The sequence below is a fragment of the Schistocerca nitens genome, chromosome 8 (genome assembly GCF_023898315.1).
Source record: "Schistocerca nitens isolate TAMUIC-IGC-003100 chromosome 8, iqSchNite1.1, whole genome shotgun sequence".
NCBI classification, from domain to species: domain Eukaryota; kingdom Metazoa; phylum Arthropoda; class Insecta; order Orthoptera; family Acrididae; genus Schistocerca; species Schistocerca nitens.
Window position 1 is genome coordinate 382,739,169 of NC_064621.1, and position 27,811 is coordinate 382,766,979.

Sequence of the window (27,811 nt, forward strand, 5' to 3'; positions counted from 1 at the left end):
CCTAGGCTGGTTAAATTATCGTCAAGTTATGGAGAAAGAATATTCATAAACATATAAAGTTTGCGTTGAAACTAACACCAAGCTACACAAAAACATACACATATATTGAACCAAAGTTATTTGACATAAACGATGAGGAATTTCTCCTTGGCAGTTATTTATTGTAAGGGTAGAGTGATACAATATGTTTTCTCTTGCACTGAACGTCGCTCTCTCCAATACTTAGAGGCTACGGTTGTGAATTTTCTGGAGCAATTTCTTTGTGAGTGAGTCATATACATCTCTTCATGCTTTACATTATCCCTGATACCGTTCGGATTCGGGTAATGCTCTTTACACAACAATACCCGCAAACTTTACTTCATTTTTATTTCACGTGCAATATTGACGACCCCATGATCGGCTATCGACATTGTGACAAGGAAGAATATGAATATTATTGCTCCTCCACTCATTCGCAGCAATTTAAGCTATCCTCTTAGGTTCCTCCCTAACCGCACACTCGCAAGTCGCTACATATTCGTAAATAAAGAGACAGATATTTGTGAGAAGAAAAAATACAAATTTTATTGCAGCTCGTTTTAGCCGCAGCATTTAATGCTGTACTCTTTATTCCCTGCCGAATCACACCCTCGGAAAACGCCACACATCCGTAAATAAACAGCGAAATATTTGTGATAAGGAAGACTTTGTGCTCTGACGGCAAAGACTACCAAATCCACCGCTTAGTCCCTGAACCGTTAGGGGTAAAACTCAATGGGACCCGGGGCAAGTAAGGCTAGCAAACTGCTTCCCTGGTACTTTAAATATGATGCTGGCAACAATGAGAGCAAAATGCCTCGGACCTTTGGAGATGACGGAGTCCCACCTCTAATTGACAAACCAGGGACTCCTAAGATACGACTCGGCAAATGAATGGTAACGAGATGGGGAGCTATTAATATCAATGGGGGCTACTCTGGGAAGAAGGTAGAGCTGGCAGAGGCTGCAAGTAAGATGGGGTTGGACGTTTTAGCTGTTAGTGACATTCGGGTAACGGGTGAGAAAGAAGAGGAAGTGGGAGAACACAAGGTCTACCTGTCTTGAGTCAAAGCAGGAATAGCACAATGAGGTGTAGGGCTTTACATCAGGAAAGAAATGGAACCGAGCGTAGTTGCAATAAGGTATGTAAACGAACGACTGATGTGGATAGATTTGACAGTGTCTAGCAAGAAAATTAGGATTGTGTCAGTATATTCGCATTGTGAAGGGACAGATCAAGATAAGATTGATAGTTTTTATGAGGCACTCAGTGATGTAGTTGTTAGAGTAAAGGACAAGGACAGTGTTCTGCTCATGGGTGATTTTAATGCCAGGATTGGAAATCGAACAGAAGGGTATGAAAAGGTTATGGATAAATTTGGAGAGGATATGGAGGCCAATAGGGATGGGAAACAACTCTTGGATTTCTGTGCCAGTATGGGCTTAGTAATCACAAACTCCTTTTTTAAACATAAGAACATTCACCGGTATACTTGGGAAGGCAGGGGAACCAGATCTGTCATTGACTATATAATAACAGATCAGGAATTCAGGAAGGCTGTGAGGGACACACGTGTATTCAGGGGATTCTTTGATGACACTTATCATTATTTAATCTGCAGTGAAATTGGGATTGTGAGGCCGAAAGTGCAGGAGGTCAGGTCCATATGTAGGAGGATAAGAGTGGAGAAACTTCAGGATAAGGAAATCAGGCACAAGTACATAACAGCGATCTCAGAAAGATACCAGTTAGTTGAATGTAGTCAATTACAGTCGTTGGAAAAGGAATGGACAAGGTACAGGGACACAGTACTAGAAGTGGCTAAAGAATGTCTTGGAACAGTAGTGTGTAAAGGTAGGATGAAGCAAACAGCTTGGTGGAATGACACAGTCAAGGCAGCCTGTAAAAGGAAAAAGAAGGCGTATCAAAAATGGCCACATACTAGAACTCAGGTAGACAGAGAAAGTTATCTTGAAGAAAGAAACAAAGCCAAACAGATAATTGCAGCATCCACGGAGAAATCTTGGGAATACTTTGGAAACAGGTTGGAGACTTTGGGTCAAGCTGCTGGAAAACCAGTCTTAAATGTAATTAGCAGTCTTCGAAAGGGAGGCAAGAAGGAAATGACAAGTATTTTGGACAGGTCAGGAAAACTGCTGGTGAATCCTGTTGATGCCTTGGGCAGATGGAGGGAATATTTTGAAGAGTTGCTCAATGTAGGTGAAAATACGAACAGTAATGTGTCAGATTTCGATGTACAATGGGATAGGAATGATGATGGAAATAGGATCACATTTGAGGAAGTGGAGAAAATGGTCTGTAGATTACAGTGCAATAAAGCGGCTGGGGTGGATGAAATTAAGTCGGAACTCATAAAATGCAGTGGAATGTCAGGTCTTAAATGGGTACACAGGATAACTGAAATGGCGTGGGAGTCGGGACAGGTTCCATCAGACTGGACGAAAGCAGTAATCACACCAATCTTTAAACATGGAAATAGAAAAGATTGTATCAACTACAGAGGTATCTCTTTAATCAGTGTTGTGGGTAAAATCTTCTCAGGTATTGTTGAAAGGAAAGTGCAAGTATTAGTTGAGGACAAATTGGATGAAAATCAGTGTGGGTTTAGGCCTTTTAGAGGTTGTCAGGACCAGATCTTTAGCTTACGGCAAATAATGGAGAAGTGTTAGGAGTGGAACAGGGAATTGTATCTATGCTTTATAGATCTAGAAAAGGCATATGACCGGGTTCCTAGGAGGAAGTTATTGTCTGTTCTACAAGATTATGGAATAGGAGGCAAACTTTTGCAAGCAATTAAAGGTCTTTACATAGATAGTCAGGCAGCAGTTAGACGGTAAATTGAGTTCATGGTTCAGAGTAGTTTCAGGGGTAAGACAAGGCTGCAACTTGTCTCCAATGTTGTTCATATTATTTATGGGTCATATGTTGAAAACAATAGACTGGCTGGGTGAGATTGAGATATGGGAACACAAAATATGCAGTCTCGCATATGTGATGGCAGATTCGATTGAAAGTTTGCAAAGTAATATTTCAGAGCTAGATCAGAAATGTAAGGACTGTGGTATGAAGATTAGCATCTCCAAAACGAAAGTAATGCCAGTGGGAAAGAGATATAACGGATTGAGTGCCACATAGGAGGAACAAAGTTAGAACAGGTGAACGGTTTCAAGTTCTTAGTATGCATATTCTCACAGGATGGCAACATAGTGAAAGAACTGGAAGCGAGGTGTAGCAAAGCCAATGCAGTGAGCGCTCAGCAACGATCTACTCTCTTCTGCAAGAAGGAAGTCAGTACCAAGACTAAGTTGTCTGTGCACCGTTCAATCTTTCGACCAACTTTGTTGTATGGGAGCGAAAGCTGGGTGGATTCAGGTTACCTTATCAATAAGGTTGAGGTTACGGATATGAAAGTAGCTAGGATGATTGCAGGTACTAGTAGATGGGAACAATGGCAGCAGGGTGTCCACAATGAGGAAATCAAAGAAAACCTGGGAATGAAGTCTATAGACGTAGCAGTCAGGGTGAACAGGCTTAGATGGTGGGGTCGTGTTACACGCATGGGAGAAGCAAGGTTACCCAAGAGACTCATGGGTTCAGCAGTAGAGGGTAGGAGGAGTCGGGGCAGACCAAGGAGAAGGTACATATATTCGGTTAAGAACGATTTTGAAGTAATAGGCTTAACATCAGAAGAGGCACCAATGTTAGCACTGAATAGGGGATCATGGAGGAATTTTATAAGGGGGACTATGCTCCAGACTGAACGCTGAAAGGCATAATCAGTCTTAAATGATGATGATGAGGAGGAGGAGGAGGAGGTGGAGGAGGAGGAGGAAGACTATGAATGTTAATGTTCCTCGTTTCACTCGCAGCAGTTTAAACTGTCCTCTTAGGTTCCTGCCTATCCACACACTCTAGAGGCGGCACATATTCGGAAATATACAGCCAAATATTTGTGGAAGGAAGAATATGAATTTCATAGTTGCTCGATTCAGTCGCAGCAATTTAATCTGTCCTCTTAGGTTCCTGCCTAATCGCTAAATATTTACTTCATCCGTTCTCAGATGAGGCTGAGTGTAAATAGTATCCAATATTGCAAAACATACATGTATTAGATTCAAAAGAAAGAAGCAGAGTATGTTAAGAAACCTAATACGAAAAAAATGCATGCAACGGGATGCGAACCAACAACTTTCGATTAGCTGGCGGAGGTGGATAGATTGGTAGATGAATGGTGAGAGAGAGGGAGGGAGAGAGACTGGAGCAGCTGGGCGTGGGACGTGGCTGGAATGTTGCCAGACCGTCCTCTGGCAGTCGGCGCGGCAGTCGAGCACAACATTAACAACACGCGCTCTTCCTGAGCATTTGTTCGCAAGACCAACACGTTCAGCTAATGCATGGACCACTACACTGTGTTCAGTATATGTTAGTTGACGGGCTGTCTAAGCGTGAATTGGCTGAAGTCGTTTGTTGATTACCTTGCAGTATTGTGGGAAGTAGCCGTTTTTGTCTGCTTTGTTACTGTTTTGTAGTTCACTCCGTACTGCTTCTGTTTCTTGTCACAAGAACGTAGTTGTTGCAGTTAGGATCTTTATTAATAAGACTCTTTCAGTTTAGATTGCGATGCAACATTTAAGTGATCTTTACGTTCGTGCAAGCCGGACGTCCTCATAATCATGATGCTAATACCTTGTACCGCCACCTCTAGCCTTGATAATGGCTTCATTTCGGGGAGGAAGAGAACTCACAAGTTTATTATGGTGTCGCATATACAAGTGAAACCTCTCACTGATAATTAGAACCCTACAAGATTCCCTCGTGGTGAAAAACCTCCTTAAAAGTTTCTCACTTTGGCCACGAGTCATTACAAAACGGTATAGGTGACGTATTGTATAATTGGTCATCACACTCAAGCCTGTCCAATTTAACCCTTTCCTGGATTCCTTTAATGCGTTGGCGCGTCGGATTTCCTCCAACCTGTTTTCTGTGAATCTCTCATAACGTGTTCTTCGAAGCAGTTCTTGTAACACATTGGATGTTTAGAAGATGAAAATAAGTCCCGGGGTACCACTACGGTGCATTTTTTAGGAAACACAGTAAAGCAAATTACAGCAGTCCAAAAGAAGAAAAACGCCTTTTGCGTGCTGCACGTTAAGGACGTTAAGGGTTTCTTTTTTTTTTCCCAGTTCCGAGTGCACAGTGAGCGCGTAAAGATGCCTACAACTACAGTGTCTCCCGCCAAGTACGAGGGCCCAGTGAGAATTTTCGCCTGAAGCTATGCTGCCCGCATACCATAACTATGATGCATTTCCTTCTTCAAGGTAATTTTCAGCCGAATTCTGTAGGGGCAATGAAGATGCTCCTGCAGCGTTTCCGATGAGAAGTGTCTCATCGCCACAATACAACCCGTAATTGGGTCCCTCTGATTTTCATTTAAGCTATGAAGACAAAATTTTGACACAGTCAATGAGCTGCAGACCAGCGTAGAGAATTGGCAGACAGCACTGGGGGCTGAATTCTATGGTGAGGGTATTGGAAAGTTCGTACAACGCACCGACAGATGTCTAAGTCAGAGTGGCGTTTATGAAGATAAGTAGCTCGAAGTTGTAGATAACTGTTACAGATAAAACATTTTTGATTTTCAGTGGTTTCCATTTTGTGACACATTGGTCATATAAAGACACTAAACGCTTAAGACCCCTTAAGATGGATATTTTGCTTTAACATGTATGTGAGTAACTTTTCAGTAATGGTAGCCTAACCCATATACGATGTAGGCCTTTCTTTCCAACAGTAGTTTATTTGGTTCTTTTCCCAGAATATTTCTCATCAGTAATTGTCAGTTTTTCAGGAAAAACCAAACATAGCACAATTTGAATGTACATCTACTTTAATCATCTGCTCGATTGTACTTTTGAATTTCATTTTGAGGTTTTCAAACTATATAAGTGATACACCAATTGTCAATTACTTAGTTTCATGTTCCATGTAACATTTTCATGATAAATCATAATGATATGGAATAAGTCATTATAATTATATTGCCATCAATTTTTTTGTAAGTATGCCTCCATGCTGATTATTTATTAGTTTTTACGTTCTTCAGTTAAAGATAGGCAGATGTCAGTCAGTAATTCCTACCCATCACCACTTACACATTACAGTAACAGATAATCTTCCGCGTAATATATGTTGTCAAATAGAAACGTTTTCAGGTTAGTTTTAAATTTTGCGTGGCTGTGTGTCAGGCATGTTATATCAATGCGTCAGTAATCAAAACTTTTGGTTGCAGCATTGTAAACCCCTGCTCGTGCTACAGACTAACTTAATGTGGCGCAATGAATATCGTTTTTTCTTTTAGTATTATAATTATGTACATCATCGTTCCTCTCGAAGTGCAGTAGATTCTTTACAACAAACTTTACGAGTGAATAAATACACTATAAAACGGATAGATTGCTATTCATACGCCTAGCACAACGCAGGCACGACGAGAAGTGTGTTCACATAAATCAGCCAAAGCCTTCTTCAGAAAGGAAGCACAGCACACATACACATTCACAAAAGCTCACACATACATGACAGCTGCCACTCTCTTTTTGAAGGGAAAGAAAATGTGAACAGGTATAATAATGTGAATAATAATAGGCGAGAGGAATTTTGGGCATCAGATGCTGCCCCAACAATCAGCGTGGTTACGTAGCCGTGTGTTGTGCGGATCGAGACCGTTGAGACAGCGTGGCTTGGATGTCGGAGCATTTCCGAGTTGCAAGGCAATAAAAAAACAGAAAAGAAAAGAACGGACACAAAATAAAGTAAGGCAAATCTCAAGTCAGATGGTAGAAATAAAACCACTACAGTAAAAGTAAACATTTCAACAATAATTCATGTATGCAAAAGAAAATATTGCTTGAATTGCTCCAGTTATGAATGAAATGTGATTCCTTAAGGCTTTAGATTACGATCGGATCGATTAGTGCACCTGTAAACAATACAAGCTGGCATTTTTGATGAAACAACTACGTCTCCACAGAATCAACGCACCCAACACTGTCGAAATTGGGCACGGGCGCGTCTGAGTGACGTCACGGGGAAGTATTAGCGCAGTGAACCTTATGTTTTGGGCTGGTAAAGACGGCGGACATCGGCTTAAAGTTCGTGACATCGACAACTCCCTTCTGTTTTTACCGCCATATTTCAGCCGCTCACGATTCTAGGTAACGAATGATGAGCAACATTAAAGTTTCTGAGGGGTAACACTTGATTCGTGACAATTAACGCAAACGTGACGTCATTTTGATGTCACACAGAAAACGAACGGCTATCTACTTTTCTTAGCATTCGATACCCGCCTCTCTCAAGATCTCATGCGCACGTATCAGAGATTTACAAAAACACGTAATTCTTGGAACGATTTGTTACAATTACTGCGATAATACAATGTCACGTAATGATTTATCCTGTGCCAGCTTCTTCATCTCCCAGTACTTACTGCAACCTACATCCTTCTGAATCTGCTTAGTGTATTCATCTCTTGGTCTCCCTCTACGATTTTTACCCTCCACGTTGCCCTCCAATGATAAATTTGTGATCCCTTGATGCCTCAGAACATGTCCTACCAACCGGTCCCTAAAAAATGGTTCAAATGGCTCTGAGCACTATGGGACTCAACTGCTGAGGTCATTAGTCCCCTAGAACTTAGAACTAGTTAAACCTAACTAACCTAAGGACATCACAAACATCCATGCCCGAGGCCGGATTCGAACCTGCGACCGTAGCGGTCTTGCGGTTCCAGACTGCAGCGCCTTGAACCGCACGGCCACTTCGGCCGGCTAACCGGTCCCTTCTTCTTGTCAAGTTGTGCCACAAACTCCTCTTCTCCCCATTCAATACCTCCTCATTAGTTAGGTAATCTACCCATCTAATCTTCAGCATTCTTCTGTAGCACCACATTTCGAAAGCTTCTGTTCTCTTCTTGTCCAAACTATTTATCGTCCATGTTTCACTTCCATACATGGCTACACTCCACACAAATACTTTCAGAAATGACTTCCTGACACTTAAATCTATACTCGATGTTAACAAATTTCTCTTCTTCAGAAACGCTTTCCTTGCCATTGCCAGTCTACATTTTATATCCTCTCTACTTCGACCATCATCAGTTATTTTGCTCCCCAAATAGCAAAACTCCTTTACTACTTTAAGTGTCTCATTTCCTAATCTATTTCCCTCAGCATCACCCGACTTATTTCGACTACATTCCATTATCCTCGTTTTGCTTTTGTTGATGTTCATCTTATACCCTCCTTTCATGACACTGTCCATTCCGTTCAACTGCTCTTCCAAGTCCTTTGCTGTCTCCGACAGAATTATAATGTCATCGGCGAACCTCAAAGTTTTTATTTCTTCTCCATGGATTTTAATACCTACTCCGAAGTTTTCTTTTGTTTTCTTCACTGCTTGCTCAATATACAGATTGAATAACATCGGGGACAGGCTACAACCCTGTCTCACTCCCTTCCCAACCACTGCTTCCCTTTCATGTCCCTCGACTCTTATAACTGCCGTCTGGTTTCTGTAAAAATTGTAAATAGCCCTTCGCTCCCTGTATTTTACCCCTGCCACCTTCAGAATTTGAAAGAGAGTATTCCAGTCAACACTGTCAAAAGCGTCCTCTAAGTCTACATATGCTAGAAACGTAGGTTCGCCTTTCCTTAATCTTTCTTCTAAGATAAGTCGTAAGGTCAGTATTGCCTCACGTGTTCCAACATTTCTACGGAATCCAAACTGATCTTCCCCGAGGTCGGCTTCTACTTTTTCCATTCGTCTGTAAAGAATTCGTGTTAGTATTTTGCAGCTGTGGCTTATTAAACTGATAGTTCGTTAATTTTCACATCTGTCAACACCTGCTTTCTTTGGGATTCGAATTATTATAGTCTTCTTGAAGGCTGAGGGTATTTCACCTGTCTCATAAATCTTGCTCACCAGATGGTAGAGTCTTGTCAGGACTGGCTCTCCCAAGGCCGTCAGTAGTTCTAATGGAATGTTGTCTACTCCGAGGGCCTTGTTTCGACTCAGGTCTTTCAGTGCTCTGTCAAATTCTTCACGCAGTATTTCATCTTCATCTACATCCTCTTCCATTTCCATAATATTGTCTTCAAGTACATTGCCCTTATATAGACCCTCTATACACTCCCACCTTTCTGCTTTCCCTTCTTTGTTTAGAACTGGGTTTCCATCTGAGCTCTTGATATTCATACAAGTGACTCTCTTATCTCCAAAGGTCTCTTTATTTTTCCTGTAGGCAGTATCTATCTTACCCCCAGCGAGATAAGCCTCTACATCCTTACATTTGTCTTCTAGCCATCCCTGCTTAGCCATTTTGCTCACCTGTCGATATCATTTTTGAGACGTTTGTATTCCTTTTTGCCTGCTTCATTTATTGCATTTTTATATTTTCTCCTTTCATCGATTAAATTCAATATTTCTTCTGTTACCCAAGGATTTCTACTAGCCCTTGTCTTTTTACCTACGAGGGCCGTTCAGAAAGTAACCTCCGGTTGATTTAAAAAAATACACCAAGTTAAATAAAAATATTTTAATATATACATCTTACAACTACATCTTTGCACTATTTTTCTACATAGTCTCCATAGCGATTGAGGCACTTATCGTATCTCTTCACAAGCTTTGAAATTCCTTCTGCATAAAAATCACCCGCTTGTGCCTGGAGCCAGCCTGTGACCGCATCTTTGAGCTCTTCGTCGTCATCAAACCGCTGTGACCCGAGCCATTTCTTCAAATGCATGAAGAGGTGATAATCACTTGGCGCCAGGTCTGGGCTGTAAGGTGGATGGTTGATAACGTCCCACTTGAAGGACTCAAGAAGGGCCGTTGTTCTGCGAGCAGAGTGAGGACGGGTGTTATCGTGCAAAAAAACGATACCGGAAGTCAGCATACCACGGCGTTTGTTCTGTATAGCCCGTCGTAACTTTTTTATTGTTTCACAGTACACGTCTTGATTAATGGTCGTACCACGTTCCATGAATTCAACCAACAACACTCCTTTGGCATCCCAAAACACCGTTGCCATCAGTTTTCTGGCAGAAAAATCTTGCGAGGCTTTTCTTGGTTTGGTAGGCGAATTTGAATGTGCCCACATCTTTGATTGTTCTTTTGTCTCAGGGTTCACGTACTTAATCCAGGTTTCGTCACCGGTCACGATTCTGTTTAACAATGGTTCTCCTTCGTCCTCATAACGTGACAGAAAGTCTAATGCAGAGGCCATTCTTTGAGTTTTGTGGTGGTCGGTAAGAATTTTGGGCACCCATCGTGCACAGAACTTACGGTAACCCAATCTTGCTGTCACTATCTCGTACAAGAGAGTCTTAGAAATCTGTGGAAAACCAGTAGACAACTCCGACATTGAGAAACGTCGATTTTCACGAACTTTTGCATCAACTGTCTGAACGAGTTCGTCAGTCACCAATGATGGTCTACCACTCCTCTCTTCATCATGAACGTTTTCTCGTCCACTTTTAAATAAACGTACCCATTCACGGACAACTCCTTCACTCATAACTCTTGGTCCGTACACGGCACAAAGCTCACGATGAATAGCTGCTGCAGAATATCCTTTGGCTGTAAAAAACCTTATGACAGCACGCACTTCACATTTGGCGGGGTTTTCTATTGCAGCACACATTTCAAACTGCCACAAAAACTAAACTAGCGCAGGTACGACGTTCACTCGACCACGGCTTGATGCCGACTGACCTGTTGAGTGCGTGAACGCACAGATGGCGTCGCTACTCCCCCCACAACCCGCACTGTGACCAGTCGGAGGTTACTTTCTGAACCGCCCTCGTACTTGATCCTCTGCTGCCTTCACTACTTCATCCCTCAGAGCTACCCATTCTTCTTCGACTGTATTTCTCTCCCCCATTCCTGTCAGTTGTTCCCTTATGCTCTCCCTGAAACTCTGTACAACCTCTGGTTCTTTCAGTTTATCCAGGTCCCATCTCCTTAAATTCCCACCGTTTTGCAGTTTCTTCAGTTTTAATCTACAGTTCATAACCAATAGATTGTGGTCAGAGTCCACATCTGCCCCTGGAAACGTCTTACAATTTAAAACCTGGTTCCTAAACCTCTGTCGTATCTTTATATAATCTATCTGATGCCTTCTAGTATCTCCAGGATTCTTCCATGTATACAGCCTTCTTTTATGATTCTTGAACCAAGTGTTAGCTATGATTAAGTTATGCTCTGTACAAAATTCTACCAGACGGCTTCCTCTTTCATTTCTTATCCCCCAATCCATATTCACCTATTATGTTTCCTTCTCTATGTTTCCTTAATTTATCGCTTTCCTCTTTTCTGTTAAAATTATTACGGATTTTGTAAATCTCCATAGCCCCTCTATAAATGCGCGCTGATAATGCGATGTTTTCTATATGTTGCTCGTCTCAGTGAATTTTATCTCATGATCACCCGCTTGGTAAACATATTCCTACATGGCTGATTTGTCCGTATGTCCCAGGCGGCAATTCCTTCCGTGTTCAACCAGACGGATGTTAACACTTCTTTTCGTGGTACCAACGCTACGGTCGCAGGTTCGAATCCTGCCGCGGGCATGGATGTGTGTGATGTCCTTAGGTTAGTTAGGTTTAAGTAGCTCTAAGTTCTAGGGGACTGATGACCTCAGCAGTTAAGTCCCATAGTGCTCAGAGCCATTTGAACCATTTTGAACCGTGGTACCAAAATAAACCAGTCCACAGGTACGTCGACCAACGCCTATCAGCCAGGAAGTTTTAAGTGAAATAATTACAATGACATAATTCGAAACGTTTATAGCAGTGTAATTGTGTATCGGAAGTGATTGCAAGAATACTCACAGTAGTGGCTCTCAGACGAGGGAACAGCGTGGTGGCATCGAAGTAGAGTCGTTGGTCCACGACCACCCTCTTGGCTGGATCCTTCGGGTACAGCGAGTCGTCTTTCCCGTACTTGGACACCAGGTATGTGGCGATTGCGTGGCTGCCACAAGTAAAGGCGTCATCAGCAACTTGAGGTTAAAGCTGGCAAGTAGAAATGCTTTGCGGTTTGGTATGGACAACGAATGTTTTGAACATTTTGGAACTGTCCTTAAGCTGACCCAGAAGGATACTTTTTTAAATTTGATCTCATTAGGGTACGACTTAAGCACATCGTATTCTATCATTAATAGAATTTTTAAGGGTCTTGCCAATTTATGCACAAATATTTATTTTTATTGATTTATTAAACATACATCCACAAAACAGCATTACAGTGATTCATTTCTGACAGACTGTGGCAGTGTGTCAATCGACAGCAACGTTACACTCCTACCGCAAAAAAAAATTAATTAATTAATTAATTAATTAAGTGATGCTAAGTGAATACAGTCTTTACGCGAATATATGTATGGGTCTCGATCCTTCAGCACAGGCAGAACAAATTTCGATTATTTTGAGTCAAATCTAATGGATTCCCCGTGTCAGTACCAATAAAATTCCCATTTTATACTGTATGTGCCTTGAAGGAAATGAAGGAGCTACATTGGCGGTCAAGCCATCGACTCCACATCTTATACAAGAACTGTGGTGAGAGGATGTGTTAGTTCTCCTTATCAGGGTACCGGGGTCTATATTCCCGGTACGCGTTACTTTGTAAGCAAAAGTCCCAACTGCCAGCGACGTCAATAACCACATTAGATACTTACTGAAATATATGTCCTACCGTAAATAACTTTCAGTTAAGCGCCTTTGCATGTCACACTTGCACTAAAGCCTGAAGTGTAGACGTGTAGAAAGGTGTCACATTTAAGGTTAGCCATGTATTCTGAATTTACTACTTTTTATGGGAAATTAGCTACCGGGACTGTATTGTGATGTTCATTGCGGAAGATAAACTATGGGTTAATATTAAAAATTATGAATTACAATAAATAGAAATATCTACATAAATGTACAATACATAGTTACGAGCCAAAACATTATGAAAGGAGAAGATGAAAAATTAAAATCTATAGTATTAAATGTCGTCCAGTCAAGAAATTGAGATGTTTTGGACTGCACGTATTACTTGAGTAAAAATGAAACACATACTGCAGGATCTCCAATATGCTTGCGCGTGCGTGTTTGCGTTTGTGTGTGTGCGTGTATGTGTTTGTGTTTGTGTGTGTGTGTGTGTGTGTGTGTGTGTGTGTGTGTGTGTGTGCGGCGCATTTCCCAAGTTAGTCCGGGAGGAATGTAATTAGAAATCATTCAGGCAGTGTGGCTAGTTCATCCTGTAAAAAAAGATGAGCCAGTCACTCTGATAACACATTAAATCCCTCGCCCTAATTTTACAGGGAATAGGTCAGACATTCCTGGGAATCTTAAAAGTCGTATCACGTATCGTCTGCTAAAACAGAGGACAGATCAGCTGGTAAACTAATTTCTCCCCTCTTGTCAGAATATAAAATAAATTCTAAGACGAAGAAAAAGACACACCACGAAGGAATTATCCGAAAGGGACGGAAACTGGTAGATGTAATGTACATGTACAGACAAACACACGATTAAAATTGCAGGAAAAGACCTTCCCTAACTGAGCAAGTCAATAACACGTTGGTCCACTCTTTGCCGTTATGCAAGCAATTATTCGGCTTGGTACTGATTGACAAAGTTATTGGATGTCCTCCTGTGGGATACCGTGTAGAATTCCGTCCAACTGACGCGTTAGCTTTCCAAAATCCCGAGCTGTTTGGTGTGCTTGGCCCATGAAGCTCCAAACGTTCTCAACTGGGGAGAGATCCGTCGACCTTGCTGACCAAGGCAGGACTGGACAAGCACGAAGACAACCTGTAGAAACTCTCACCGTGTATATGCAGGCATTAACTTGCTGTAATGTAACCTCAGGATGACTTGCTATGAAGGGCAACAAAACAGGACGTAGAATATCGTAAACGTACCGCTATGCTGTGAGGGTGCCGCGGATAACCCGAGGGGTAGCGGTTGTGAGGCCGTATGCTGGGCAACAGTCACGTTATCCCACCGCTGTCGACCGTGTGAGATGGCGCAGTAGTTAGCACAATGGACTCGCACTCGGGAGGACAACCATTCAAAGCCGCGCCCGGCCATCCTGATTTAGGTTATCCGTTATTTCCCCAATTCCGGGATGGTTCCTTTGAAAGGGCACGGCCGACTTCCTTCCCTAATCCAATGGGACCGATGATCTCGCTGTTTGGTCCCTTCCCCCCAATCAACCAACCACCACTGTCCGCCGGGGGGGGGGGGGGAGGGGAGCACAAAGTGACACGGAAAAGATAGTGAACAACAAAAAAGTGCAAGAGACTCTGATTCGTGAACAGCCTAAGAAAAAGAGACCTTTAATTATATCGTATTACATCCCATAGGTCAAAGATGCAAAGGCACTAAAAGATACAATATACATGTAGAACCTTGAAGATCAACTGACTAAGGAAAGCTTCGAAAACGGCTTTACAGTACGATTCAGGACAGGACCAAGGGGGAAGAAAAGTGGTCCATCAAGTTATTAAAGTGAGTCCTGAGTTCAGAACAGCTCTCATGACGCGACAAAAAGTATATTTGGGCTTCGTTCGGTTACAGTGAAAGACTACGTAGTAGTGAGGTGGTGTGTTCACTGCCAAGACCTTGGTCATTCGGCAAGACATTGCGATAAACAAGTAGTAATATTTGGACAATGTGGGGAACAAGACCATATCAGAAAAGACTGAAATAAAATCAAACGAGAGACAGTGTGTGTGCCATATAAATATGATGGGAAAAAATGCACTGGGATCAGAAACGAATGGCACACGTATCAAACCATCCTAGCAAGGTAGATTTTAAGAACGGATTATGAGTAGGCGTCTCATAACAGAAGAAAACAATGACACCATGAAGTGCCGTCTATGTAAGACACATGAATTACCATCGAGGAGTAGAGACACCGAAAGAGCGAGGAATTTATGGAAAAAGTAAGCGGTAAGTACCATAGAACATAGCATGCGACACAGACTGAAGTAGAGCATCGTACATCTACAAATAAGCAGAAAATAAGTTTTGAGCGAAAATTCAGATCTATGCGGTACAAAAGAGAAGCAAGATCGGAGACGGATGTAGGAGCCGGCCGCGGTGGTCTCGCGGTTCTAGGCGCGCAGTCCGGAACCGCGCGACTGCTGCGGTCGCAGGTTCGAATCCTGCCTCGGGCATTGCTGTGTGTGATGTCCTTAGGTTAGTTAGGTTTAAGTAGTTCTAAGTTCTAGGTGACTGATGACCACAGCTGTTAAGTCCCATAGTGCTCAGAGCCATTTTTTGAACGGATGTAGGAGTGACATGATATAGGCGAACAGGATTTGGTGACACAAACTGGCAGCTGTACGTAGAATGCGACAGCACATATCCTGAGGAATACACTACGCTACCTACAAAAGTAAAACAAGATTCTCCGATGCAAAACGTGAATCTGCAATAAAAACAGTACGAGACTCAGAGCCAGCTCGTACAGGAAACAAACATCTTCTACAAAGGAGTAAACAACAAGCACTGACCAGAACAGGTCCGCGACAGACTTATGAAACCATAGAAAACGTTACGCAACTCACTAGACTGGAAGAGCCGATGACGCTTATTACAGCGTTAAGACATCTAGTACGGTATATGCGTCCAGAAGGGGAGTATATTACTTTTCATGTACCAGATTTCGTAGAAAGAGTCCATCTCAGAGTGAACAATCTGCCAATAGAAGTGGAAAAGCTGTAGAAGTTACTGAAGCAGGTTTCTGTCAGAAGAAATGAATCATTCTGCTTAGATACTTTGTACAAGCATTTTGTGATGACGCATGGTCGTACAGTATGCGATTACAGGCGGGTAGGACAAGACTGGCGAATATATACCCGTCACACCCAATGGAGATAAAGATAGGATAGCTTAATGCCATGAGAAGTGTCAGCGTATTGCATAGGGCTAGAAGAGTGGCAGAAGAGTTGCAGTTAGATGTAGTGCGCCTCCAAGAACAGTATACGAAGGTAGGAAATATCTCCAGTATGCCAATAACTGACCAGATAGTCACACAAGGGAAACGCCCTATGGCAGTAACAAAAGTACTTAACAAGGCCATAACAGTGACAAAAATATCGCAGTACTGTTCAGAACACGTAATCTGTGTGTAAACGTTAACCGGAAGGGACGATTGCATCCTGGTTTCCATGTATTTTCAATTTAGTGATGAGAGCGACGAGTATCTCCTAAGACTAAAGGGTATCAGTCACCTAGGACGAACTAAGCCTCTTGTGTACTCCACTGATGCAAATGCGAAGTCAGTATTGTGACATGGCTGCCTGACTGGTGGCCGTGGAAGACAACTAGAAGAGGCCATTATGGAACTGAACCTGTAGGTACTGAATGCACCTTACAATCTGCCAACCTTCGAAGGGAGGGTCGGAGCAACGTCAAATATTGACATCAGTTTAGCAGATACGGCAGGGGCGCGCCGTGTGAAAGGCTGGAAGGTTGCGAGTGGAATGACATCGAGTGACCACAGTATCGCACACTACACCATCACTGGCTGGGAGATCCAAGGCGACACAGAAAACGCGCGCATAAGGCCCAATTATGAGATCAAGGACGCTAAGTGGGAAGAACTAACAAGTGTTTCAGTGTACAGGAAATCAATCGCTGGGTGATAATGTAGACGTTAAAGCGCAAGAACTGACAGTGGATATACATAGAGCAATGGATGCATCGGTACCTATCAGCGAAGGTCATTCTAAAAAAGTACTTTGCGTCTGGACAGAGGCTCTGCAGAAATTAAGATGCAGAACAAGAAGAGCCAGGGAGCTGTGCCAGAGCAGCATCATTCAAGAAGAAAGAGCCCGAAGCTTGCATAGATACAGGTATTTTAAACAACGTTTTAAGGAAGAGTCGGGGAAAACGGAAATGGGACGATGGAAACAATTCGTGGAGGCTAACTTAGAAACCGATCCCTGGCGTGTACCACATAAAATAGTCTGCGAGAAAATACTAACACCAACATTTACCCACGCTCGGAAGGAATGATGGGACGGCGACAGAAAATTAGGAAGAGTCAGCCGCCATGCTAATGGAAGCACTACTTCCTGACCAAGGAGAAGAAGGCGAGACGGATAATCAGCGTAGGTTACAGGAAATGTTATGGGAAGAATACAGAACAATAAACTTGTCAATCCTTTCTCACAAGAAGAAATTAGGCATATAATTTTAAGAATGAAAAAGAAAAAAATCTCCAGGACTGGATAGGATGCCTGCCGAAATAATACAAGCCTTATGTGACCAATTAGATAGTTACTTGTGCGAACTGTGCAATGAGTGTCTCTTGCAAGGAGCAGCCCCTGCACCGTGGAAGAACGCTGAAATGGTCTTAATCAGTAAAGGGCAAGATAAGGATCCAATGATACCCAAATCCTATAGATCAATTTGTCTTTTGAACGTTCTCGGCAAGGTATTTGAAAAAGTTACAAGATGACACACTGTTACACGGAATGAACCCTCACCAGAACGGGTTTACAAGACGCAAGTCAACTGAAGACGCAGTTAATAAGGCGATTGCGCTAGCTACAGATACTCATTCTACGTACGCTCTAGCGACGATGATTGATATTGGTAGTGGACCCTTTATTGTCATCCGCGACACCGTTACAACACAGTGATACCTCGATGATGTTCTACGTCCCGTTTTGTTGTTCTTCACGACAAGCCAACCTGGGCTTACATTTCAGCAAGGTAATGCACGTGCATAAACGGCGAGAGTTTCTGCTGTTAGTCTTCGTGCTTGCCAAACACTATCTTGGCCCGCAAGGTCGCCGGATCTCTCGTCAATTGGGAACCTTTGGAGAATTATGGGCAGGGTCCTCCAACCAGCTCGCCATTTTGACGATCTAAAGCGCCAATAGGACAGAATTTGGCACGATATCCCTCAGGTGAACATCCAACGACTTTATCGATCAGTGCCAGGCCGAGTAACTGCTTGCATAACGGACAGAAATGGACCAACGTGTTACTGGCCTGCTGATTTTGGGAAGTCCTTTTGTCATGAATAAATCATCCAACTTTTCAGAAATTGTAATCATTTGTTTATCTGCACATGTACATCACATCTACCAGTTTCCTTTCCCATTCGGATAATTCCTTCGTGGTAGGTAGGTTTTTTTTTTTTTTTTTTTTTTTTTTTTTTTTTTTTTTTTTGTCAGAGGGTACTTTTATTTACTATGTGTTGTGCTGAAATCGGTACGTCACAAACATCGCCTATTTGAGGATTATGTCTCCGGAACAGGAATCCATGTGTCATCAGAGCCCTACTCGAAGTGGCGTGAGAAGTTCTTCATGTCCCCTTAGTAGCCGAAAGGAATTACAACACAGCCTAGTAGTTGGTTTCACCAGTCGCAAATTACCGTCCACCGCTTCCAGTCAATATTCTTCGCGTGGACACATCTCCGTGCTTACAATGCGAGGGCATAGCACTAGGGGGCAACACGCTAACCCACTTGATTTAGAATACACGCGTCCATGGATGCAATACCCGCCAGTTCATTGTCATGAATCCGCTTGCGCCCTGCTACTCGTGAGAATGACAGCCCCATTCTTCGCAGGCGAAGAACAAACCTGGGTGTTACGGACTTATTTGTCTCCTGATTACATTCGTTAAATACATTTAAGGGCACTCTGGGAGTCGGAGCAAACTAAAAATTTGCGTGTATTAACACATTCCTCTTGATTCAGTACGGCTAAGATTGCATGTAACTCTGCGTTAAAGTGGTAAATTGTTTTGGGAAGCGAATCTCGAGGACGTGATAAGGGCAAATCGTTGAACAGTCAATATAGGTATTTGGTTGTGGACTTCAGTTAAAATGTCATTAATAACCGAATTAAAAACACAAGCAGGAGTGCAGTCTCTACTCTACTCCCTCCTTTTCTTTTTGAGTCATCACCTTCTGACTGGCTTGATGCGGCCGGCCGCGAATTCCTTTCCTGTGCCAACCTTTTCATCTCAGAGTAGCACTCGCAACCTACGTCCTCAGTTATTTGCAGGATGTAGTGCAATCTGTCTTTTTCTACAGATTTTACCCCTAGGTATTTAGCTGAATTTACGGCCTTTATATGTGACTGATTTATCGTGTAATCGATGTTAAACGGATTCCTTTTAGCACTCATGTGTATGACCACACACTTTTCATTATTTAGGATCAATTGACTGTTTTCGCACTATACAGATATCTTATCTAAATCATTTTGCAATTGCTTTTGATCTCCTGATGACTCTACTAGACGATAGACGGCAGCATCATCTGCAAACAACCTAAGACGGCTGCTCAGATAGTCTCCTAAATCGTTTATGCAGATAAGGAATAGCAGAAGGCCTATAATACTACCTTGGGAAACACCGAAATCACTTCTTTTTTACCCGATGACTTTCCGTCAATTACTTCGAACTGTTATCTCTCTGACAAGAAATCAGGAATCCAGTCTCACATCCGAGACTGTATTCCATAACATTGTTCCATAACAGCTTGGGAGGTACGGTGTCAAAAGCCATCTGGAAATCTAGAAATACGGAAACAACTTGAAATCCCTTGTCGATAGCACTCAACACTTGGTGTAACGAGCTAGTTATCTTGTGTTTTTTAAATCCGTGTTGGCAATGTGTCAATACATCGTTCTCTTCAATTAATTCACAATTTTCGAACACAACATATGTTCCAGAATCGTGCTGGATACTGACGTTCATGATAAGGGCCGGTAATTATGTGGATTACTGCTATTGCCTTTCTTGAATATTGGTGTGACCTGTGCAACTTTCCAGTCTTTTGGTACGGATCTTCGTTGAGCGAGCGGTTGTATATGATTGCAAAATACAGGGATATCTCATCAGCATACTCTGAAAGGAACCTAATTGGTATACAGTCTGAACCGGAAGACTTGCTTTTATTAAGTGGTTTAAGTTGCTTCACTTCTCCGAGGATATCACTTTCTAAGCTACTCATGTTGGCAGCTGTTCTTGATTTGAATTCTCGAACATCTACTTCGTCTTCTTTGGTGAAGGAATTTTGGAAGGATGTGTTTAGTAACACAATAGTTTTAGTAGCACAGTCATTGACACTATGTCCTTTGCTATCGCGCAGAGAAGGCATTGATTGTGTCTTGCCACTAGCATGTTTTACATACGACCAGAAGCTCTTCGAATTTTCTGCCAGCTTTCGAGACGAAGTTCCATTGTGGAAGGTATTGTAAACATCTCGCATTGAGGTCCGCGATAAATTTTGAGCGTCTGTGAAAGATCACCAGTCTAGGTGATTATGCGTTAATTTAAATTTGGCATGCTTTCTTCTTTGTTTCTGCAACAATGTTCTTATTTGTTTTGTGTAGCACGGTGGATAAACTCCGTAATCTGTTAATCTATTCGGTATAAATCTATCAAATGCTGTCGACTCTATTTCTCTGAATTCAAGCCACATCTGATCTACACTGACACCGTTATTTTGGAAGAAGTGGAGATTGTCTCTCACGAAGACATCAAGTGAATTTTTATCCGCTTTATTCAATAGATATATTTTTTGTTTATTTTTGGAGGGTTTGGGAGTTACGGGAGTCAGTCTCGCTACGGCAACTCTGTGTTCACTAATTCCTGTATCCGTTTTAATGTTCGTTATTAGCTCAGGATTATTCGTTGCTAAGAGTGTGTTTTCACAACTGTTCACTATTCGAGTGGGTTCGAAATAATTTTCAGAGAATGTGTTTAGTATAATTTTGGATGATGTTTTATGCGTACCTCCGGATTTAAACATGTATTTTGGCCAACATATCAAGGGTAAATTGACGTCACCACCAATTGTTTGAGTCGGGTAGGTGTTTGAAATAAGATTCAAGTTTTCTTTAAACATTTCAGCAACTGAATCATCTGAGTTGAGATTTCGGTAAAGAGATCCAATTATCATTTTTCTTCCGGTTGCCAAGAATGGCTTTTAATTCATAGGAATTATCCACTTAAATTTCGCTACAAGATAAACTACTTCTACCAGCAGCAAGGAACCCACCGCCAACTGAATTTAGTCTATCCTTTCTGAACACCGTTAGATCCAACGAAAAAATTTCGGCTGAACTTGTCTTCAGTTTTATCCAGCTTTCGGAGTCTATAACGATTTGAGCATCCGTGCTTTCTAACAGCGCTTGGAGCTCTGGTACTTTGCCAACACAACTATGACACTTTACAACTGTTATACCGATGGTTCCTAGATCTACGTTCTTCCTGAATTCTACTTGCTCCGTTTGAGACTGAAGCCCTTTTTGAGTTTCGCGAGACCGTCTAACCTAACAAACCGCCCAGTCCACACAACACAGCCCTGCTAGCCGCCTCCTGCGTGCAATGGACTCCTGACCTCTTTAGCGGTACTCGAAACACCACCACCCTATGGCGCAAATCGAGGAATCTGCAGCCTACGCGGTCGCAGAACCGTCTGAGCCTCTGATTGACACCCACCACTCGGCTCTGTACCAGAGGTCCGCAGTCGGCCCTGTCCATCTCGCAAGCAAGACTGGCAGCTTTTATCACTTCTGGATGGCCGCTCAAAGGCAGAGAGTATTTCTTCCGATCCAAAGCGACACACATCATTGGTACCGAAGTGAGCAACCACCTACAGTTGGCTGCACCTGTGCTCTTCATGGCATCCAGAATGATTTGTTCCACGGCTTAAGTGACTCCACCCGGCATTCACACGAAGTGCACATTGGCTCTCTTCCCCTGCTTGGCAGCCATGTTCCTAAGGGGCCCCATAATGCACCTAAAATTGAAGCTCCCAACCACAATAATCACACCCTCTGTGACTGCCCGGATCTTGCATTCTGAGAAGTTTACTCTCAAACAGGACAAGCGACTCCATCTGGCTGAGGGACAGAGGCAACCACCGTAAGTGACGGAAAATCATCGAGGAAGACAGAACAATGTCTGGCGTTCTCCAATGAAGTGTTATAGGCCTTTGCTGTTCCTGATCTACATAAACCATTTACGAGACAATCTCAGCAACACTCAAATTTTTTGCAGATGATTCTGTCGTTTAGGATCTAGTAAAGTCATCAGGAGATGGGAACCAACTGCAAAATGATGTAGACAAGATATCTGCATTTTGCGAAAAGTGGCAATTGGCTCTGTACACCAACAAGTGTTATAAATGAGCATCGTAATAAAATAAGAGAAATCAGTGCTCTCACGAAACGGTTTCAGAATACGTTTTTCCCCTGTGCAGTTTTGAGAGTGGAACAGTAGATAAATAGTATTAAACTGATTCGATGAACTCTCTGCCAAGCTGTTAAATGTGAACTGCGGTCATGTGAATGTAGACGTAGATTTAGATGTAGGTGTTTCACTTAAGCAGCTGGTCGGATTGTAAGCCTGAAACGTCCCCTTAGAAAAATTATACATGACTGTGCTTAAACTGACACACAATATTTTTTAGCGCAATGCAATCTGACTTTCAATAATCCCTACAAGAGAATGGCCCTGACTAAATTAACCTATACGTTTCACAAATCACTTACCTCACAAAAATATTCGTTACTCGAACTACTGCAATACAGCGAGAGCCACTACTGCCAGCTAAATAAAAGATTCAAACTACTGAAGGCACTAACTACTGATAGGCATAGTTAGCAAAAGAAAGATTTTGGTAGAGAACAAACAATGTATTTACCTTTATAGTGTTGAAAAGTCATTAAGTCCATGATATCCAATATTACAAATTTACTGTCTCTGATGGACACACGTCCAGATCATCCGCTTTCAAAAATCCTTCATCTCACTCCCACATCCACCACTGCTGGCGGCTCACCTCCAACTGCGCAACGCTACGCGCTGTTAACAGCCAACTGCCCAACACTACAATAGCGACTATTGCAACAATGCCGACCAGCCTCAGACTGCACACAGCACAGTCAGTGATTTTCATACAGAGCGCTACGTGGCGTTACCAATAAAAAAACCTAAACAGCCTACTTACAAGCCGTTTCACTGATTTTAGCGGTTTAGTTATAAATTCTAGCGCTTTCTGAATATATCGACACACAGTTTCGAATATCCCTTCTTCCTTTTCAATAAATGTAAGTTCATTTTTATATAAATGAATCCTGTCATTGTGTACATTTTTCGTGGTTACTGATTGTTCTGTACGACCTTCTGCTGTGACACTAGTAGCTATGGGAAAAGGTGTCCACCCAGACAGAGCCCCGTTTTGTTGTATAATCCTTACATAACTGAGGTGCGGCAGGTTAATTACAGGATGCCCACTAACTACTTTTTCGGCTCAGTAGCCATCCATCACATCGACACGTAGCACACCCAGAGGTTGAGGAGTTTCTTCGAGAAATCTGTATCATCATCGTGATACAGGCGGTTAAGCCAAGGTCCCCGTGCTCACTGAAGGCCGCCCAGAATGTACGGTTACAAAGGACTGCCAGCGCTCACCGACCCGCTGCTCAACAACTCCAGATTGTCCTAGTCCGTACCCAGCAACGAAACCGAGCTTCCTAATTTGCTCATCATTTGGTAGAGATTAAATAAGATTAGATTAGATTAATACTTGTTCCATAGATCACGAATACGACACTTCGTAATGATGTGGAACGTGTCAGGTTAATAAAAGATGTCTGTACAAGATATTACATTACACAAAATATTGCATGACACTAATGTTTAAGTTAGGTTTTTTTTCCCTCCCTTAATTTATATCTAAAAATTCAGCCAATGAGTAGAAGGAGTTGTCATCTAGAAATTCTTTTAATTTATTTTTAAATGTTGGTTGACTATCTGTCAGGCTTTTCATGCTGTTTGGTAGGTGACCAAAGACTTCTGTGGCAGCATAATTTACCCCTTTCTGTGCCAAAGTCAGATTTAACCCTGCTTAGTGAAGATCATCCTTTCTCCTGGTGTTATAGCTATGGACACTGCTATTACGTTTGTACTGGGTTGGATTATTAACAACAAATTTCATAAGTGAATATATATACTGTGAGGTTACTGTGAGGATCCCTAGATCCTTAAATAGGTGTCTGCAGGATGACCGAGGGTGGGCTCCAGCAATTATTCTGATTACACGTTTTTGAGCAATGAATACTTTTCTACTCACGATGAATTACCCCAGAATATGATGCCATACGAAAGCAGTGAATGAAAGTAGGCATAGTAAGCTAATTTACTGAGATTCTTATCACCAAAATTTGCAATAACCCTAATAGCATACGTAGCTGAGCTCAGACGTTTCAGCAGACCATCAATGTGTTGCTTCCAGTTTAACCTCTCATCAATGGACACACCTAAAAATTTTGAAAATTCTACCTTAGCTACAGACTTCTGTTCAAAGTCTATATTTATTACTGGAGTTGTGCCATCCACAATACACCTACGGCTTGTTGAATGCCATAGACGCAATGAGCAGTCCCCATTTCCGCTACCAACAAGTGCAAGAACCGATAATCATAATATTAGATAGCATATTACCACTTACATTCCACAGGCACTTATGTAACGGAGAAAATAATCACCTCACTGAACTACGGACAGGAACAGATGATATTCCACACTGTTTGAGGAGGTAGGTCCCAGGTGGATAAAGGGATATTGCGGCATTAAGGGAAACAATGTTAATGTTTTAATTCGTTAGCCGCGATAATGAAAATAACTACAGCGTAATTTCAGCTATTTTTTACGAAGGGCTAGCACTTTAGTCAGGGAAGCTTACGCACAAATATGCGCTTTGCTTGCAATGCGACACTGCTATGACAGTTCCGCGAGTTTTTTAAATACGTTTGAGCATCATTCGTGGCGGCTTCCATAAACATCTGACGTCAATGACGACAACGACGACAACAGTGAAGAATTAAACAGTTTAATCAGGATATCGGGATTGCTAATGAAGAAAGACACGGACTGGGTCACTTGATATATTTTATTCAGTTTAACTGTATCTTTGCCACGTCGACTAGCTGAGCTTCGCAGTGAATAGATGTACGGACCTGAGGAAGACCTGCAACGAAGGCCGAAACCGTTTAGCATAATACACCACACCAAATGTCGAAGACTGTGTCTTTATTCATATGCATTTCAGTAGGTGTGTGGAACACAGCAGACAGCATGGCTACAGATAGTGTCGAGGCCTAACTACTAAAGACTGAGCACGTCTGCTTCATATCTCTTCACTCTGTTGCTAACAGCATTTACCCTGGACACTAGCTGACTGTTATAATAATGCGACTCGGCATTATATTACGGAACAGAAAATAATAAATCTTATTCACTACAGAAATTATAACTGAACAAAATATGCGTACCTGTGCCATATGAACAAACCATTATCGTCTAGAGACGGTATTGTGTGCTCTGGATTCATCTGAAACGAAGGGATTTGGTCACAACTCGCAGTCACATTACTCTTCCATTATGCGAAACTAGACATTTCATCCGTGCAGCAGAATATACAGATTACACTAAAAAGTTTTAGATTAGTCAGTTCCTGAACTTAACAATGTTGGTTATATTACAAAATTTAATCATTCTCAGATCTGCGAGTTGCCAATGGTTTAGAATACAGTATTTGTTTTGTTCGTGTAATTAATCTCTGCAATGCATGGCAAAATTACTCAGAGACAGAATAAATACGCTCACATTTTAATAGACATAAAGACAAATGTAAATACAAGACACATTATGGGTTTTTTAATTTCGAATGACTAACCAACTTAAATCGCTATTTATGGCAAATCGTTTCTCGGCTTACTGTTTTTGTCTCGTTTACTAGTTCCTGTATTCTGTAGAGTTGTTCTAACATTCAGAATCCAACTGTTGCTTGTAACAGATCAAGGTGGAATTATCCTCGTTGTTCTTATACCACTCTTGAAGCCAATATTATCATTTTCTTTTCACACCTTTTTTCCCATTAGCAGTACACATGCAAACTAATTTCCTATTCAAGTGACAATTCATTTTTCACTGTATAAATTTTCTACTGGCGATGAGCATAACATATTTAATTCATCTGGAAATATTTTATTTAAACAAATATTCGTAATTTAAGATAACTAGGAACCATGGGCACGTCAAAATTCAATTATGCTAGATTTGTTATTTTATTTCAGCCTTTATTCTTCGCTTTGCAACGTAGGTTACACTTTTTTCAAAACTCTACGTTTCAGAAATTATTTATGTTGAAAATTTTTATGTTCCAGAATATTCCAGTCTTAATGTGAAATTCTTTCAAAAATCTAGTGTCATAGTTTTGTAGCACAAAAATTTTTGGTTTCCAAGAATGCATACTTTCACCAAGATAACATATTAGTTCGTTAATTATTCAGATTAAGAGAGTACACTTTTTCGAAAATTTTTGGCGAACTTTGGAGATCCCCGTACACATTAAAATTTCTCACCCGCAAAACAGTACCGATAATTTTACCATTCGCTCGTCACACAGCTCTTAATTAAACAAACTTGCACTGAGGTGACAAAACTCAAGGATACCTCCTGATATCGTGCCAGACCTCCTTTTGCCCGGCATGGAGCAGGAACACGAATTGTCATGGACACAACAAGTCTCTGCAGAAATACTGAGCCGTGCTGCCTCTACAGCCGCCCATAATTGCGAAATTGTTGCCGGTGCAGCATTTTGTGCTTGAAGCGGCCTCTCGATTGTCTCCCATAAACGTCCGATGGGACCCATGACGGGTGGGTGATCTGGATGGCCAAATCATTCCCACGAATTGTCCAGAATGTTCTTCAAACCAATCGCGAGCATCTGTGGCCGGTGATATGGAGCATTGTCGTCCATAAAAATTACATCGTTGTTTTGGAACACGGCATCCATGAATTACTGCGAATGGTCTCCAAGTAGCTGAACCTCCAGAGGCGTGATGTTGCAGAGTGATATGAAATGGAACGAGCATGTGAGGGTTGTGGTAGGAAAGGCGAGTGGTCGATTTCTGTTTCCTCGAGAATTCTAGGGAAGTGTGATTCATCTGTAAAGTAGACAGATATAGGTCTCTAGTGCGACCTATTCTAGAGTACTGCTAGAGTGTTTGGGATCAGTATCAGATCGGGTTAAAGAAAGACTTTGAAGCAATTCAGAAGCGGGCTGCTAGATTTGTTACTACACACATCAAAAAAAGTTTTTCATCACCCCAGTTCCCAGAACTCCTGAAGATAGACCTTGACTGTGGATATCGTATCACAGACACAGTCACTTTGACTGTTCAGAGATGTCACTAAACCTGCTCAAATATGTAAACACCCATGCGTGAGCAACGGCTATTAGAAGGAGGGGGTCCGACAGCCGATCAGTTCGTCGTTCCACCAGGAAGAAGGTAAACAGCACATGTTGTCTGTAGTTTAACCATGCCTAGACGCTCAATACCGCGTTTCAATCGCGTCCGCAATGTCACTTTGTGCCAGGAAGGGCTCTCAACATGGAAAGTTTCCAGGCGTCTCGGAGTGAACCAAAGCGATGTTGTTCGGACAGGAACTGTCGATGACGTCCCTCGCTCAGGCCGCCCAAGGGCTACTACTGCAGTGGATGACCTCCACCTACGGATTATAGCTCGGAGGAATCCTGACAGCAACGCTACCGTGTTGAATAATTTTTTTTTCCAGCAACATGACGTCGTGTTAACGACTCAAACTGTGCGCAATAGGCTGCATGATGCGCAACTTCACTCCCGACGTTAATCGCGAGGTCCG

General features: G+C 42.1%; 1 protein-coding gene across 1 annotated transcript in view; it reads right to left on the minus strand.

Moving 5' to 3' along the window:
* LOC126199324 (glutathione S-transferase D7-like) overlaps positions 1–27,811 on the minus strand; it is a 78,074-nt gene that overhangs the window by 21,991 nt on the left and 28,272 nt on the right. The window contains exons 3-4 of the mRNA XM_049936165.1: positions 25,417–25,475; positions 11,935–12,076 (exon numbers count right to left, since the gene is read on the minus strand). Of these exons, the coding sequence (XP_049792122.1) occupies positions 11,935–12,076; positions 25,417–25,475 (201 nt within the window). The remainder of the gene's footprint in view (positions 1–11,934; positions 12,077–25,416; positions 25,476–27,811) is intronic.